Source organism: Leishmania panamensis (assembly GCF_000755165.1).
Source record: "Leishmania panamensis strain MHOM/PA/94/PSC-1 chromosome 18 sequence".
NCBI classification, from domain to species: domain Eukaryota; phylum Euglenozoa; class Kinetoplastea; order Trypanosomatida; family Trypanosomatidae; genus Leishmania; species Leishmania panamensis.
In genome coordinates, this window is record NC_025863.1 from 286350 (window position 1) to 298886 (window position 12537).

At 58.8% G+C, this 12537-nt stretch overlaps 4 protein-coding genes across 4 annotated transcripts; all 4 read left to right on the forward strand.

The window, feature by feature from the left end:
- Positions 1-1775: 1775 nt before the first annotated feature.
- LPMP_180720 (hypothetical protein) lies at positions 1776-4331 on the forward strand (the record flags this gene model as incomplete). The annotated part of the gene is made up of 1 exon (XM_010699604.1): positions 1776-4331. One exon carries the CDS (start codon positions 1776-1778, stop codon positions 4329-4331), a length of 2556 nt encoding a protein of 851 aa, XP_010697906.1.
- A 784-nt stretch (positions 4332-5115) lies between these two features.
- LPMP_180730 (dynein-light chain-protein, putative) lies at positions 5116-5883 on the forward strand (the record flags this gene model as incomplete). Its single annotated transcript, XM_010699605.1, has 1 exon — positions 5116-5883. The coding sequence occupies one exon, from the start codon at positions 5116-5118 to the stop codon at positions 5881-5883; it is 768 nt and encodes a 255-aa protein (XP_010697907.1).
- A 1292-nt stretch (positions 5884-7175) lies between these two features.
- On the forward strand, positions 7176-8576 carry LPMP_180740 (elongation factor Tu, putative; the record flags this gene model as incomplete). Its single annotated transcript, XM_010699606.1, has 1 exon — positions 7176-8576. The coding sequence occupies one exon, from the start codon at positions 7176-7178 to the stop codon at positions 8574-8576; it is 1401 nt and encodes a 466-aa protein (XP_010697908.1).
- A 2145-nt stretch (positions 8577-10721) lies between these two features.
- On the forward strand, positions 10722-12284 carry LPMP_180750 (hypothetical protein; the record flags this gene model as incomplete). Its single annotated transcript, XM_010699607.1, has 1 exon — positions 10722-12284. The coding sequence occupies one exon, from the start codon at positions 10722-10724 to the stop codon at positions 12282-12284; it is 1563 nt and encodes a 520-aa protein (XP_010697909.1).
- Between the last annotated feature and the right edge of the window lie 253 nt (positions 12285-12537).

Here is a 12537-nt window from a genome sequence, read left to right on the forward strand (position 1 = left end):
TACATGAGCGTTGCCTGAGGATGTGGGTCGTTATAAATTGAGTGCTTCTGTTTTTCGATGGAGTGTGTTGTTGTTGAACTGAGAGGCCGTGAGAGGGGCTCTTCATTTCACCACTTCGGCGGCTGATGGATGAAGCATTTCTTTTATCACTCGGTGGAGACGCGCATGGTTTGTTTTTTTGGCAGTGCTATGATGGTTGAAGTGTTATGGATGGCCAGTTTGCTGACATAAACAATCGTAGAGGGATAGGCGGACGTTTCTGCCGACCACGCCTGTCGTCTTGGATGCTTTGGTGCCTCTGTCAGCTTGTGTGGTGGTGGTTGTGGTGGGCTGTCGTGGTTCAGAGTTGCGCATCCTGCTGTGTGTGTGGGTTAATTGAACTGGTGTTGTGTCTTCATTATGCACGATGAGCCATGGGCTGGTGACTCTCCTGCTCGAGTGGACGGAAGAGGAGTGGAGGCGGAGCGCTGGCAAGCGCGCATGTCCGTCGTGTGCGTGTTGTGTGTTTTTCGCCGTGCAAGTCCTTCACCTCACCAGCGCCGCTGCCCTCGTGCCTCACTACTGAATGTGTCCTCCCCTCCTCTCCGCCCTGTTTGCTTCTGAGTACTTTTTCACAGACCTCCTCCAAAAGCGTTCTGCTTGTCGTGTCGAACAGCAGCCGCAGCACATGAGGAAGGCCGGCGCACTGATGAAAATTGATGCACTGCGCCATACATGCACACCGCTTCGAAGTCGTATATACATCCATAGAAGCACATCTAAGCACCATCGCCCTGAGAGTGCATTGGCATACACAAAGCGGCTTAGCAACAGGACTGCAAGCAGGCTCGCACTCACCGTACTTCTCTTACTACGGTCATCACGCCCTACCACGTCGTGTGAATCACGGCGATAAGCACGCTCCAGAAAAGTGAGTGCTCCGCGGCTCCCCATCGACAGTGTTGCAGAGCGGCTCCTCTGTCTTGCGTTCAACGGGGGCACACAAAGAGGGCTGCTCCGCCATGCCTCCCAAGCGCAAGGGTACACATGCCGGCACAGCACCGAAGACATTGAAATCGCGCACCGCCTCCAGGGCAGTCGCCAGCGCAGCTGACCAATGCAAATCTGCGGCCCTAAAAAAAGGTACGACTCCAATGGTGTTAGCCGCAACCGCCGCCGCGAAACCAACTGGCCGCAAGCGTGGGCGGCCGCGAAGCACGAACGTGTTGCCAGTCAAAGTAGCTGGTGCCTCGGCACCACTGCAACCGAGCGCCCCACCAGCGCCTGCTGCTGCAAGAAGGCCGAGAGGGAAACCTGATGCCGGATATTCAGCCACCTCTTCCACAGCAACAGGGCAGGCGGCCGCACAACCACCTCAGCCTCCACTGAAGAAGGCGGCACGAACAGAGCCGTCTAAACCCGCCTCTGCTGACGCCGCCGCGTCAAGGCCTGCAGCAACAGCTGCCGTCGTGATATCGGCAACCAAGGCAGTGGGGAACGACAAGCGCCGCGATCATGGCACAACTTCCGAAGGTGGGCCCAAGAGCGCCTCCCTGCTTTCCCGCTACCTATCTTTACCGATGTCGACCTCCACCGACATCAGCGGCGTTTCCGACGCACAGGAGTGGAATACAAGTGACGCCGTCGTCTTCTCGACATATCTCGCCAAGGTACAGTCTCACCTCACTCGCCACTGCTGCCGGCAGCTCGCTCGGCTCACTGCATCTACGGCGTCAGCCTTCTTGCACGCTGCGGCCTTGGGAGAGGCAGCACTGGCGGCTACCTCCTCACCACCCATGGTGACTCGTGCAAGCAGCGGATCTGGCGATCAAGGCTCGCTGTCACCGGTAGAACAGCTAGTTGATAAACAGGAGCAGGCGTACCGCACGCTTCGTGCCACCATCGCTGCCTCCTGCGCACTGGGTCATCGTTCTTGCCAGGTGCTCTGGGGACCGCGTGGCAGCGGCAAGCACCGCATTTTGCGTCTCCTCGCTCACGACGTCCGCCGCACTCCCAACACCTTCGTAATGGAGCTGCACGGGCGACTGCTGAAGGATGATGAAGCCGCCCTCGGTGTCATTGCCCAGCAGCTGCTCTCCTTTTTACAAAGCCCGCAGTCGGTGCAGCTGCGTGCTGAGCATTACCTCTTGCGCACTGGCACGTTCGGGTTTGGTCAGCTGTTCCACTTCGAACGGCACATGCGAGATGACGGCGTGGCAACAGCTGTGGTGGCAGCGCCAGGACACAGCGTACGCGCCATAGTCGGTGCGGATGCGCTATTCACGCACGCGTTCCATCATTTGGCTGGCGACGGCGGTCGGAACGGCCCCAACCGGCGACAGCGCCCATCAACAACGACTAACCCACTCGCAAAAACTCCACACCGAGGGGCGAGGCGTACACGCTGGCACTCGAGTCGCCGCGCGTCGGGTTCTCTGGCGGACAGCGACGCAGACATGTCAGGTGAAGATGCAGAGGAATACGGTAGTGGGGACGAAGACGATGTACAGGGGAGCAGCGTCATGGTGACTTCCACCACCACATACCTCACCGGCGGAGCGGCTAGTGCCCTGCCTCATCTGCAGCGAGCGCTTCTTCTCCTAAAGAGCCACGGCTGCAGCATTGTTGTGTGCATCCGCGACATTGACGTCTTCGGCGTCCGTTGCGATCAACTGCTCTACGTCCTCTCCGGTCTCATGCACGACAACGACGGAGGCAGCGGCGGCGGCGGTGCAGGTAGTGGCGGGGGGATGTCGCTCGTGCTCGCGTCCGCGGCACCTGATATCCGACAGCTAGAGAAGCGGCTTTCCAGTCGTCTAACATGCGAAGCGCGGTACGTGCCGCTGTTGCCCTGGTCCCTGCGCAACCTGCTTGCCGCTACACTGCACACGATGGTGCAGGACGCGTCGAGTCAGGTTCGCATGAGGGAGGTCGAGCGACAGAGGGCAGAGCTGGTGGCAGCGCTAAGTGTTGAAGCGACGAAGCTGCGAAGCAGAACTGATGGCGTCGGCAAGCTTCAAGGTCGTGAGCAGGAGCTGCTGAAAAAGTTGATGGCTGACTTGGAGGCGCAGCTGCACGCGAGCGATGCGACGCTGCGGGAGCTTCGGGGACAGCGGCGACACCTTTCCAGCCTGTTCGACCTAGAGGGCACCCCCATGACCGCAAGAGTCGGTGCCAACGAGGCTGGCGCTTTGACACAGGGCCACTACAGTGCCCCCGGCTGGCGCTCCTCAGAGCTGCCACCGACGCAGCAGCAACGGGCGTCTGGCTCTGCAAGTCTAACGTCGCCATCCTTCACAACTGCTCGCACCTGGTCTGTCAGCTCACTGCTCGCACACTCCTCTCTGACACTCGAAGTCCAGTGCGTCATGTGCGAGGAGCTTCTCCGACAGCTTTGCTGCGCCACACACGCACGGCAAGCACGAGGTCTTGTTGGTGTTGATGCCGTTCATGGCAGCTGCCGCTCTTCACTCGCATCACTGGTAACAGAATTGAGCACGGAGCTTGAGCAGAACAGCAGCACTAGCTCGACCGTGATGGCGGTATTGGCGAATCACTTGTGCAAAGCTGTTAGCGGTGCCATCGACCTTCTTGGTGAGAGTGGTCGGCGTGTGTTGCTGAGGTGGCTACGCGCACGACTGCAGCACGAGCCCATCCCTCCGGCGTCCGTCAGCGCCGCTCCTGCCGAACAGGCAAGCACTGCGTGCCCAGCGGGGGTATCGCCAATGATTTTGCTGAGCTGGCGGGAGGCAGCGCAGTGTATGGTGCTACACACTTCCGACTGTCGGACCGGACTCTTTGAAGAAGCTGCGGAAAATGAATGCTGCGCTCGTGTTCGCCTCCGGCCACCATTTGCCTTTGGCAACAGCAAACCGGCAGAGATGGATGGTGCGAACGGCAGTCGCGCAGAGTACCACCGCCCAGGTTCAGAGCTGCCGCCACTGTCTTTGCTGCCCCCGCACCTACATGACCTGCTTGCGGATGGCCAGCTGGTTGGCATGGGCTACGGCAGTCGTGAGGCACTGCTGGTTCTCTTCTACATGCACGTCCATCACACCAGCGGCCTGCAGGAGCGCACCGTGGCCGATCTTCTCGAGGACGTTTCCTCATCGCTTGGGACAACGGCGGCGGCTGCGCTCGACCGAGAGGCGTTCCGCCACGCCATTCGCCTGCTTTGCCGCTGGCGACTTCTGCGTGTGGTGGAGGCGCACTCGCAGCTGCTCGAGATCTGCGGCAGCGACGCACGACTGCGCGAGTTTCTGATGACGGTGCTATCAAAGCAGCCGGAGTGGTGTGAGACGGAGTTGGGTCTTGACGCACGCGAGATCGTGCGCTTCCGCAGCCTTCTGTGACACGCCACTCTCCTCCTCCTCTCCCCCCCCCCCCCACACACACACACAAGGGGGCGAAAAAGAGCAAGGGAGGCATCTGCTGCTGTGTCCGCGTGCGGGTCTTTATCTGTCATCGTCCTCTGTGGATGGGAAGACAGAAAGAACTTAGCAGGTCTCTCGCATTCATGCACAGCGGTCGAAGATCCCACTTCAACGCTCGCGCACTGAAACACACATACACTTGCATCATCTCGTAGGATGAACCGTGTGATTTGGCACCCAACTTGCGTACCACACTCAGCGCACCTCTCGATGAGCTCTTCAGATTGCTGGATTGTATTGTATTGGAATCCGCATCTCTGCTTAGGCTACAGTTAAAGCCGGCGGGTACGGTGACAAAGCGTCGACTGCATTTACATCTGTCACCCTCGCATGCGTTACGAGCATAGACGTACCCACGCACACGCACGCACACGCATGCCCTTCCCATGATGTCCTTGAAATCGCTATGCCCACCACTTTCCTATCTTCTACCCCGCCGCGCTGCCCACGGGAGCGCGGCGCGTACGTACATGTGAACAAATTCACCTCGGCGCCTTTCACTGCATGGACAGAAAAGGTCCACTCACGGCACGAAGGGGAGACGGTGCACGCTGGCCCCAACGTAAAATCGCACTCCTCTACGAGACTCAGGGAGCGAAGGGTGTCCAGTGAGTCTAGTCAGTGCACGATACTCCCCTAAGTACCGCTTCCACACGAACACATCTTCTTCGTCCCCTGGGAACAAGCAGAGGGTGAGGGAAAGATGGCTGACAACAGCTCCACGAACTCGACAGCGGCGGGGACCGTGAACAGCGATCTTAATCTCACGCGCATCGGCGCCGAAACCGCCACGCTCAGAGGCAGCTTCAGCGCTGGTGAGGTCTCCAAGAGGGCGACGATAAGCGAGCAAGACGCATTGGACCACCATCAAGGCTCTACAGCTGCCGGCATGGCGAACGATGAAGAAGGCGAGGCAGCGACGAGCCCCCCAAAGGTGAGGGTGGCCCACAACAGCGATGGCAGCGTCAACAGAGACGAAGAGGGTGAAGCAGAGGAAGACGAGGAAGATGCTGAGCACTTGGAGCGCGTCGCAGCGAGTGATGTCAAGAACATCATCCTGCAAGCGTTGAGCCCGTACTTCGACGATGACGCCGGCGGTAGTGCTGCTGTAGCCCCTGGTGTTGATCTGGCACCTCCACCCTCCGTGTCGGGGCCCTCAGCGGTGAACCCGAGAGCCACAACACCTGCAATAGAAGACGACCATGATGAGGAGGACACGGCGCAACGCTACGATCACTTCAAGGCAGAGGAGTGGATTGCGCTGGTGTGCGACAACATTATGGAACGTCTGGTCGCTCTCGGAAAACCATTCAAGTTTGTCGTGCACGCGATGGTGACGCGTAAGTGCGGAGCGGGCGTGCACGTGTGCTCTAGCTGCTACTATGCCCCCATGGACGGTTGGCTGAGCCACGCCCACGACCTCTCCGCACATCTCTACGCAGTTGTGACGGTGTACTGGTGTGCAGTGTAGGCGCTCTATGCGCCCGTGTGCGTGTGCGTGTCGCTTGTCACGCTCTCCCTGTCCGCCGCCCTCTGTCTGTGTTTTTGTGGGTCGCCTCTCCCTCGATGTGAATTTGCCTTCCCTCTCCCCCTCCCCCTTCCTCGTTGACGACTTTGTCCTTGCGTCTTCCTTTCCTCACCGTGGTGCGGATAACGTGCTTGATTGTGTGCGCCTGTGCATCTGTGGAGGGAAGGGACAGGTTTGCTGCGATAGAGCGTTCACGGTCCATCCTCAAGGGTTGCTTTGCCGTCTCTTTATCTTGCAGCTCCTCTCTCTCTCTATCTCAAGCGTTCGCCTGTGCAACCCCCACCACCGTCGTGACCCGTCTGATCAGCTCCTCACAGATCGAAGCGAGAGGCGCTAAGTCATTTATAGACATTTTAGCAGTCAGCAGCTGCATCCGTGCTCGATGTACACTGGCCTCTCTGCGTCTGTCTGCGCGGAGGCTGCGACGAGGATGCGACACGCCTCCTCTCACCGATAAACCCCCCCATTTTGCAACCGGCACTTTTGGTTTTGGTTTTTCGTGTTCCAATACAGCGCAAATCTTCACCAAATATACTCCTCTTCTTCCCCTTCCTCCTCCTCGTGTTCCCCCACCACTCTCTCAACAAGCGTGGCGCGCTCGTGGGCCTCACAGCTGGTATAAAAGTATCGCCGTGTTCTTGGGTGTTATCATTGCATGTAGCACTCCTCCCCCCCTCCCTCCCTTTCCCGGTCCTTTCCCTCAGAAGTCAGCACAGAGAAAGAGAGAGAGAGAGAGAGAGAGGCGCATCACTAGTAGAGCAAAGAAAACTGCGCCCCTATCATCGTGTCTCTCACACACCACCTTTCTTCCTCTCTCCAACCCATCCACCGACTCCCGCCCTCCGTTCGCTCTCTCCTTCGCCCACGCCCCTGTTTGGCGTAATCGCACGCAAGCACCCACTTTACGCATCCTTGTGCCTCCCCCCTCCCTACATTGGCCTTGTCCCCCTCTCTCCACCCCCTTCTCTCTCTCTGTTCGACTCGTGTGTGCGAATTCACCACAGTAACCTTCCCCACTTTCCCTTGCTCTCTTCCGTGTGCTGTGCGCCTCCTTTACAAGACTCCCTGTCGGCGGTGTTCGCCCTTTCTGTTGTTGTCGTGTTGTTACCGCCTGCTGCTGTGAGCAAAAGAGACGCCACTCGGAAGCAGCGCCCACATCGTCTCCTCACTCGTCACACACACACACACGAGCCTCTTCCCCCCCCCTTCCTCCCTCTTTCCGACTGTTGTAAGCAATGCTTCGCTCACCTGTGCAGCGTCTCGCCCCCAAGGCGAAAGAAGCGTTTGTTCGTGGTAAGCCGCATCTCATCATCGGCACCATCGGTCACGTCGACCACGGCAAGACGACGCTGACGTCGGCCATCACAACGGTCCTGGCGAAGCGCGGTCAGGCGCAGGCGATGGACTACTTCGCGATCGACAAGTCCCCAGAGGAGAAGAGCCGCAAGATCACCATCAATGCCACACACGTCGAGTACGAGTCGGAGAAGCGTCACTACGGCCACATCGACTGCCCTGGACACATGGACTTTGTGAAAAACATGATTACCGGAGCTGCGCAGATGGATGGTGGCATCATTGTGGTGGCTGCCACCGACGGCGTCATGCCGCAGACACGCGAGCACCTACTGATCTGCTCGCAGATTGGACTGCCGGCGCTTGTAGGGTTCATCAACAAGGTGGACATGACGGACGAAGACACGTGCGACCTGGTGGACATGGAGGTGCGTGAGCAGCTGGAGAAATACAAGTTTCCGGCGGAAGAGACTCCGATCGTGCGCGGCTCCGCCCTCAAGGCCGTCGAGGGCGACGCGAAGTACGAGGAGAAAATTCTTGAACTGGTGAAGAAGTGCGACGAGTGGATCCCCGACCCGCCGCGCAATACAGACAAGCCCTTCCTCATGGCCATTGAGCACGTTTACGAGATCGGCAAGGACAAGAAGAGCGTCATTGTAACCGGTCGCGTCGATCAGGGTCTGCTGAAGCTCAACACAGACGCCGAGCTGGCCGGCTTCAGAGCCAAGAAGTCGACGGTCAAGGTGACGGGCATCGAGATGTACCACAAGACGCTGAACGAGTGCATGCCCGGCGACTCAGTCGGCGTCAGCATTGTCGGCACCGGCGACACGACGAGCCTATCGAAGGACAACGTTGAGCGTGGCATGGTAATGGCCGCGCCCGGTAGCACAAACCTGTACAACAAGGTGAAGGCGCAGGTGTACGTGCTGACAAAGGATGAGGGTGGGCGCCACACCGGGTTCAGCCCCCACTACCGCCCGCAGCTCTTCTTCCACTGCGCTGACGTAACGGCGGACCTGAGTTTTCCAGAGGCAGAGAAGCATCGCGAGGAGCTTAACAAGAAGTACGGCCGCGGCCCCGAGGAGGATAAGAAAAAGGAGGCGGAGATGAGGGAGTTCGAGAGCAAGCTCGTCTGTATGCCGGGCGACAACCGCGAGCTGATCCTGACGCTGGCGTACCCAATGCCCATCAACAAGGGACTGAAGTTCACCATCCGTGAAGGCAAGATCACCGTCGGCTGGGGCGCTGTGGTGGAGACTATGGGCCTCGACACGAAAGTGAGCATTGAAGGGAAGCGCATCGGCGCCAAGCCGGTGACTGGAAAGAAAAAGAAGTAGACGTGCACGTAGAGGTAGCGCGTAAGGATGTGCTTGGCGGGGTGCAGAGGGCGGATGGAAGTGAAGGTGAGTTGGTGGCACTCGAAGCAAAGAAAACGAAAGAAGTCCGTCTCTGGCTTGGCAGCCTATCCCACCCACTCATCCACCCACCCACACACACACACACACACACACATACACATCGCACTTCCAAACGAGAAAGCCTTCTGCACTCCACCCCCACCCCACCCTCCTTGCTGGCGTGCACCTCTGCACTTTTATCCTCCCTTTCTGCGGCTGTTCTTGCATCCGTGTGTGCGTGTGTGCCTGTTGGGGCCATCTTTCAGCGTTGCTTAATTCACAGATTCTTCTCGTCTCATTTTTTTTCTCTAACGTATGCCCGTATGTATTGCGGGTGCTGATGGGTGGGCTTACGTAGTGTTTGCTAGGTGCCGTGTTGTTTGTTGGTTGGTTGGAGGGCTACAAAGTGCGCCAAGCGCTTGCCGCCCCCCTCCCTCCCGCCCTGTGGTGTTCTTTTCTGTTATGTGTTTCTTATCTTGTAGGAAGCGATGCCTGCTGTGCGTGTGTGTTAGGTGGGGGTGGGGTAGGAAGGAGGAGGTGGAGAGTACCCCATCCGCCAGACCCCACTCACGCCTCTTCCCTTCCACCACCACCACCTGTTTCTCTCGCTCGCTCTCTCTGTAGTGATGAGCAGGCGCACAGCCGCACGCACGCACCTGTTTTGCTTGCCTTCCTCCATCCTGTTCATTTTTTGTTTTCCTCCTCGTCTTTGGTGTTGCCACGCACTCTTCATCGGTTAAACAGAAAATGAAGAAACGACGCGCACACGCATGGGCACGCATACATGCACAAGCTGTCCTCTCACCTAACGTCGGTTCGCTCTTGGGCTGTGCTGGCGCACCAACACATGCGCACGCCCACCGAGACCTGCCTCCAATCACTCGCATTCGTAAGCGCGCAGAGTAGAGCCAAGAGCTCTAAGAGGCAAAACTGGAGACTGTTAGCGAAGAAGTGAGGCGACCAAGCTGGCGGGAACACAACACCAATGGAAAAGCCAAGGCATGCGAAGGAGCGTGTAGACGTATGTCACCGCCTATGCCTCGAAAAGGGAAGTGGTGTCAAGTTCAGCAGGCCACCGTCTGTGCGCGTACACGCAAACACACACAAGTTCCCCTCACTCTCACACACACTTCAGCCACCTCCAGGACAACTTGAGATGGCGTTATCGACTGTGTGTCCCTCCCGCTCTCTCCCTCTTTGTCTCCGTTCTCTCAACGCTCATCTCCCTTTTTCGGCTCTGTACACGCACGCACTTGTGAGTATGCGTTGGTCTGTGGGTATAGAAGAGCGTTGTTGTCCTCCTCATGCGTGTCGATGGCGGGGGGAGGGGAGGGGGGGAGGGGGGCGGCTGTTTGGGTGGGCTGGCGAAGGGGGCCTCTTTTTTATGCGCGAAAGCCAACAAACACGCGGAGAGAAGGCACGAACAAGGCGCCCACCCACCCACACGGCGCACACTTGTGTCTGCACAAAGCCTGGAGAATAAGGAAAGATGGAGGACCGGGTCGAAGGCAAGGCAAGGCGTCGCACTCATCCGTTTGAGGCACACCCTCGCCCCGCTCAAGCGTCTCTTCAAGGGTATGATCGCCCCCATGCAGGAGGGAGGAAAGCGGGGGGCGCGCGCTCTGAGAGAAGGCAGAACCGAAGGCTGACTGCGCGTTGAACGAGGGAGAGACGCACACACAGAGAGAAAGATAGAGCTGCAGTAGCAAAAGAGCTGTGGTTTACATGAGGTGCGGCAATGCATTCTCTCAAGCGTGTCTGCGTGTCTGTCGTCATGAGTGAGGCGAAGAGGCACTCCCTTCTCCGCTCTCGAGTTGCCACCACCACCTCTCCACTCGCTCGCCCTGACCCCCTCACTTTATCCTCTATGCCCTCTTACTGCCTTGCTCTTATTATTATCTGCCTTACCCCTCCCACCTTCTCTCTCACCACCTTCACCGAGCAGCACAACAGACGCATACACATAGTCATTCGCAGATACACCTGCGTACACCATAGATAATGTGTACGTCGGCGCAGCACCTCTCACCTTCACTCCATCCTGCCGTGTATTGTAGCACGCCTCCCACCGCCTTGCTGACATGGATGCTCGTGATGGAGGAGCAGCTGGGCCGCCAGACCGTGCACACTGCAGAGCTGGAGGCACGGCACGACATCACTGCTCTGCTAGTTCGCTCCTACTTCGTGGTGCCGCCATCGTGTCCACACCTGGTGGGGAGGTCTGTTCATTCGGAGCCAGACGTGCAGCCGGATTGCCTGGCTGCCGCATCGAGTAGCCACAGTAAGGAAGACTGTGACAAGGCAACGAAGCAACCGTGCAGCACAGAGTCCCCTGCAGGATCGCCGTCGACAGCAGAGCTCTCTCAGAGCCACAGGCAACCCTCTCGGCAGAGCTGTGCGATGGCACGGCAATGCGAAGACGACACACGTCGAAGCTCTGACTTGCAGCAGCTCTCTTCGTTGTGGAGGCAGCTATCTGACCTCGATGAACGACTGGCCGAAGTAGAGTGGACAGTGATGCAGTGCCGAGGGGCACCGCCGATGAGCGACACGTGCCAACCTCAAAAAAGCCACATCAACTCGTTCAGACCAACGATGGACGACTTAGTCGCTCTTCTCGACTCTCTTCTCACATCGCGAGAGGAGACCCGCGCGCCTCAATGGGCCGCAGTGACAGCCGGCACAGCGCTACCGCCGCCGATCCACTCTCGGCAGCAGCACACGCTAGCCATACTTGCCAAACTACGCGATGCGCTGCGCAGTACCCAGGCCTCATACAAAGCAGCCACGGGCATCCGCGCACACGTCTCACTGGAGACGCTCCTGCAGCTGCCACCTGAGACTCTGCTGCTTCTCACATGCACTAACGATGGCATGCGCAATGTACGCCAGCCTCAATCCTGTCGTTCCTTCAGTGCCTCCGGTGGAGCAGCAGCGTGGGGTGACCTCCGGTCAAGCACTTCACTTTACACGCTGTGGGCTGCGCTCATGGATGCGGTTGACATGTTCCCCTGCTTCACGCTCCCTGCGGCAGAGGCACTCTGGGCAGCGGTGCTGTGGATGCACACGTGTGCTCCTCTTGCACCCTCAATCCACGGCGAGACGCCGGCACCAGCGCCTGCGAGCCAACGCAGCCACGCCTCGGGAAGGGACACAGCGCCTCTCGACCCGACAGGTTTTGCGCACACAGCGACCGGCAAGGGAGGGGGAGGCAGCCACCCTCAACCTCTCCGAGCTACAGCACAGCCGCCGCCGCATACAGGCTCCATCTCTACGTTGCAGCACCGATCGGAAAGGAGTGCTGTAGAACCTCGACAACGGCGCTCTTCCTCGGAGACGCCTCAGCGAGGGGCTGCATGCCACAAGGGCGCCGCCGCCTTGGCCGTGCAGAGTCGCTTGCAAGAGGATAACGAGCGATGGGCGTACCGAGACTTCCCTGTCCGTCATCGATACACGGCGCCGACTGTGTACGATGACCTCTTTCCCTTGCCGACTGCTGTGTCAGCGTTTATGGAGCCCCCGCTGTATACCGCGGCATCGCCGTCAATGTCGGCCGAGCAGAACAGCGGTCCCGCCGTCACAGCTGCGGCGGTCACCAACCTCAGCTTCTACACCGGACCTGCCCGCAGACCACGGCCGCTCGTGTAAGGCGAAGATGTCCCCCGCACTGAGGGCGCAATACCACCATAGTCGCCCATGCTATCGTTTCGGCGCATACATGCGCGCGTGGACGTATGTGTAGCTCACACTCACGTTTGACAGCGTGAATGACTCAGTTTTTCTCCTCTTACACTTGGCTTGCCTCTCTCTCTCTCGCCGAGCACGACTGTGTCAGCACCTCTGCTTCTCTCTGTTGTTGCTCTCTCCCTCCTCCCTCACTGCCTTCGCCGTGTGACTAGAC